General features: G+C 65.7%; 1 protein-coding gene across 1 annotated transcript in view; it reads left to right on the forward strand.

Annotated features, from left to right (window-relative positions):
- The window catches only part of CROCC (ciliary rootlet coiled-coil, rootletin), an 18618-nt gene that overhangs the window by 3528 nt on the left and 10860 nt on the right, over positions 1-4230 (forward strand). Inside the window, 9 exon segments of the mRNA XM_010577499.1 lie at positions 15-50; positions 133-339; positions 417-513; positions 1246-1341; positions 1449-1595; positions 1690-1868; positions 2651-2812; positions 3304-3448; positions 3996-4228. Of these exon segments, the coding sequence (XP_010575801.1) occupies positions 15-50; positions 133-339; positions 417-513; positions 1246-1341; positions 1449-1595; positions 1690-1868; positions 2651-2812; positions 3304-3448; positions 3996-4228 (1302 nt within the window).

A 4230-nucleotide genomic window follows, 5' to 3' on the forward strand; every position in this document is an offset into this window, starting at 1 on the left:
TTGGTGCCCTCCAGCCGTCACTTGGGGGAGGTGAAACCCGCCACTGAAAGGTCAGGGGGGATCCCCGGAGGTCCCCGAGAACCACCAGGTCCCTGGGAATGGCCGGGTTCAATCCTGCATCTCCCACCACAGGGATCTCTCGGAGCTGAGCCACGAGGCGTCGCGGACGGGCAGGGCCGCCCACGCCGCCTGCCTTCACCTGGCTGCCAACCTGCGGCTGGCCGAGACCCAGGCGGGTGCTGCGCGGGAGAAGCAGGCGATGCGGTTGGCGCAGCTGGAGGAGCAGCTGGCGGCACGGGCGCGGGACGCCGACTTGGAGAAAGCCGCCCTCGGAGCCAGGTACAAGGATAAGGAGGGGTTTTGCAGGAACTGGATGGGTGCGGGGGACCCCGTTGCTGCCCGGTGTCTTGCCGCAGGCTGGCGGAGCTGGTGGCGGCCCTGGAGCGTCTGCGGACTGAGGATGGGGAGAAGGAACGGGCAGTGGAGGCGCTGACCCTGCAGCTGCAAAACCTGGTTAGCGCGGGGCACGATGGGTTTCGGGGTGGGATGTGTGATGAATTTGGGGGTGCAAGGGTGCATGATGGGGCAGGGTGCATGCTAGGGTGTGATGCGTGATGCACGCTGGGGCACGATGCATGCTAAGCTGCAATACACGATGCGTGCGAAGCTGCAATGCACAGTGCACACCAGGGCGTGATGCGTGCCAAGCTGCAATGCACGATGCACACCGGGCCACGATGCGTGCCAAGCCACAGTGCACACCACGGTGCAGTGCATGATGCACACCAAGGTGCGGTGCACACAGGAACACAATGCACGGTGCATGCTGAGGCACGATGCGCACCGGGGCGTGATGCACAATGCATGCCAGAGTGCAGTGTGTGCTTGGATGCAATGCACAATGCCTGCTGAGCTGGGCTGCACACCAGGGTGTGACAGATGATGTGTACTGTGGTGCAGTGCACACCAGGATATGATGCATACCAGGGCATGATGCATGCCAAATTCTAATGCTGCATGGTACGCAATGCACCCCGGGGTGCGATACATGATGCACAGTGAGCCATGATGCACACTGGGGTGTGACGCACGCTGGGATGCAATGTATGATGCGTGTTGAGATGCGATGCATGCTGGGGTGCAGTATGCGATGCACGCTGGGGTGCGATGCATGTCGGGGTGCAATGCTGACGCGGGCACAATGCCCGCCGGCCGTGCCGGACGCCATGCCGATGGGCTTTGCAGGAGGCCTCGCGTGCCCAGGAGCCGTCGCCGGCAGAGGTGGAGGCTTTGCGCTCGGAGGTGGAGCTGCTCCGTCGGACGCTGCAGGATGTCACACAGGTGCTGGGGACTCTCCGGCCTTCCCCCTATCCTGCAGCCAGGACGGTCCCCTCCCTGCCTCAGTTTCCCCCTTGGTGACAGGGGGGCCTCTCCCCCTCCCCTCACAGGCGGTGCTAGCAGACGACCCCGAGCAGCCCCCGCCATCCCCAGAGTCCCCGCCGTGTCCCCCCGCGTCCCCTCACCACGGCCTCTCGCCCAACGCCGCCGCCGCTGCCGTGCATGCCGCCCTGCACCGCCGCCACCTCCAGCTGCAGGTGAGTGCTGGGGGGGGGCTGCAGGGTGACGATGATGATGATGGCTGACCCCCTCTTTCCTCCCAACCCACAGGGTGCCCGGGAGCAGGCGGAGGCCAGCCGGGAGGAGGCCGGGAGCCTGCGGCGGGAGCTGGGGGACAGCAAGAAGCAGCTGGGGACTCTGGAGCAGCGGCTGGAGCAGCTCAGCGCTGAGGCTGGGGGCTGCCGGCGGGCGCAGGATGAGGCCCTGCACGAGGTGGCCCGCCTGCGCGCCGAGGCCGAGGTCCTGCGCAGGTACCCGCCGTCCATCTGTCCATCTGTCCTGAGTGCCAGCCGTCCCTGCGCAGCTGTCCCTGCACTTGCACACTTGCACCTGTCTGTCCCTCTGCATCCTTGTGCGCCTGTCTGTCCCTCTGCATCCTGACTCACCTGTCTTTCCATCTGTGTGTGTCCCTCTGCATCTATCCCCCTGCATCCTGGCCAGTCTGCCCGTCTGTCCATCCCTTTTTATCTTTCTCTCTGCCCCTTTATATGTCTGTCTGCCCCTGTGCATTCTGGCCTGTCTGTCTGTCTATCCATCCCTTTGCATCCTTCTCTGTACATCTGTCTGTCCCTGTGTATCCGCCCCTGTGCTTCTTGGCCTGTCTGTCTGTCCCTCCATCCCTTCACGTCTGTTCCTCCATCCTTTCACATCTCTCCCTATGCGTTTTGGCATGTCCATCTGTCCCCACGCATCCCGCCTCATCTATCTGTCTATCCATCCCCCTGGCCTGTCTTTTTTTCATCTGTCCCTGCACACCCTTCCCTCTCTGTGTGTCCATCCTTGGGCATTTTGGCCTGTCCGTTTGTCTGTCCATGCATCCATCCCTGCACGTTAATCCCCACGTATCCTGCCTGCCTGTCCGTCTGTCTATCCCTCCCTGCCTCACCACACCTGTCTGTCTGTCCCTGGGCATCCTGCCCTGTCCGTCTGTCCATCCATCCCTACTCATTTATTTCTGGCCATCTGTCCCGGCGCACCCACCTGCGAGCATCGCCCCTGCCCACCTGTGTCCGTCCGTCCGTCTGTCCGGCAGGGAGCGGCTGCGGGCGGAGGAGGCGCTGGCGGGGGAGCAGCAGCGGGTGGGTGCCCTGCAGCAGGAGCGGGTGCAGCTGCAGCGCCGGGGCGAGGGGCTGGAGGACGCCCGGGACGAGGCCGCCAGTGCTGCCGAGGCCGCCCGCCAGCAGCTGGAGCGCAGGTGGGGGCACGGGGGGGGGCAGAGGGGAGGATGGGTGGGTGCTGCCACCCCCCCGGGGTGCTGGGTGATAGTGGGTGCTGCAGAATAGTGGGTGCTGTGAGATAGTGGGTACTGCAGCATCCCCATCCCCAAGTGGGTGCTGCAGAATCCCCTGAAGCCCCCCCCGAGGTGGGTCCCCTGAAGCCCCCCCGCCATGTGGGTGCTGCCACCTCTCCTGCCGCCCCCAAATTGGGTCTTGCAACTCCCCCCCCCCAAGTGGGTGCTGCAAAACCTCAGTGGGTGTTGCAACCCCCCCTCCAAGTGGGTGCCCTGAAGCCCCTCCCCACCCCAAGGTGGGTGCTGCTACCCCTCCAATGGGTGGGTTGCAAAACTTCAGTGGGTGCTGCAACCTCCCCTGAGTGGGTGCCACAAAATAGTGGGTGCTGCAACAACCCCCCGAGTGGGTGCTGCAACCCCCCCCCATGGGTGCCCCCCACCGTGGGTGCCGGCAGCCAGCAGCAGGTGGAGGAGCTGGAGGCGCAGCGGGCAGGGGCGCAGCGGGAGCTGCTGGAGGTGCGGGAGGCGCTGAGCCGGGCGACGCTGGAGGCTGAGGTGGCGCGGGGCGAGCAGGAGGCGCTGGCTGAGGCGCTGGGCAAGGTGGGTCCCCGATTCCCCCTCCCTGCACCCTGCTGCAGTGGGTGCACCCTCCTGCAGCGTGCAACTGCCACGCAGCGGGCTCACCCCTGTGCAGTAGGTGCAACCCCAAGAAGCGGGTGCAACCCCAAGAAGCGGGTGCAACCCCTAAGCCCCATGCGCAGGGGGTGAACCCCAAGCACTGGGTGCAACCCCCCCATGCATCAGGTTTAGTCCCCTCTGCAGCAGGTGCAAGGTCTCCCATGCAGCGGGTGCAACCCCTAAGCAACAGGCTCAGCCCACGCAACAAGTGCAACCCCATGCAGCGGGCTTTAACCCCCCAGTGCAGCAGGTGCAACCCCATGCAATGGGTACAACCCCTGTAGCAGGTGCACCCCATGCAGCGGGCTTAACCCCCTGCAATGCAGCGGGTGCAACCCCTAGGCAACAGGCTCAGCCCATGCAATGGGTGCAACCCCTGCAGCAAATGCCCCTGTGCATTGGGCGCTGCAGCGGCGCAGGCATTGCGCAGAGTCCAGCCAAACCTTGTTACACGCGGGCCGCCCGGCAGGCGCAGGGGAGCTGCGGGGAGCTGGCAGCGGCGCAGCGGGCAGCGCAGGCAGAGGAGGCTCGGCTACGGGACACCCTGGCCAAGACGAGCGAGTTGGCGGCCGGGCTGGCACGGGAGAAGACGGAGCTGAGCCGGACCCTGGCCCGGTTGGAAGAGGAGCGGGAGAGCGGCCGGATCCGGATGCGGGAGCTGGGGCGGGAGCTGGCGCTGCTGCGGGGGCAGCTGGAACGGGGGC

The sequence above is a fragment of the Haliaeetus leucocephalus genome, unplaced genomic scaffold (genome assembly GCF_000737465.1).
Source record: "Haliaeetus leucocephalus isolate CR32 unplaced genomic scaffold, Haliaeetus_leucocephalus-4.0 Scaffold556, whole genome shotgun sequence".
Taxonomy (NCBI): domain Eukaryota; kingdom Metazoa; phylum Chordata; class Aves; order Accipitriformes; family Accipitridae; genus Haliaeetus; species Haliaeetus leucocephalus.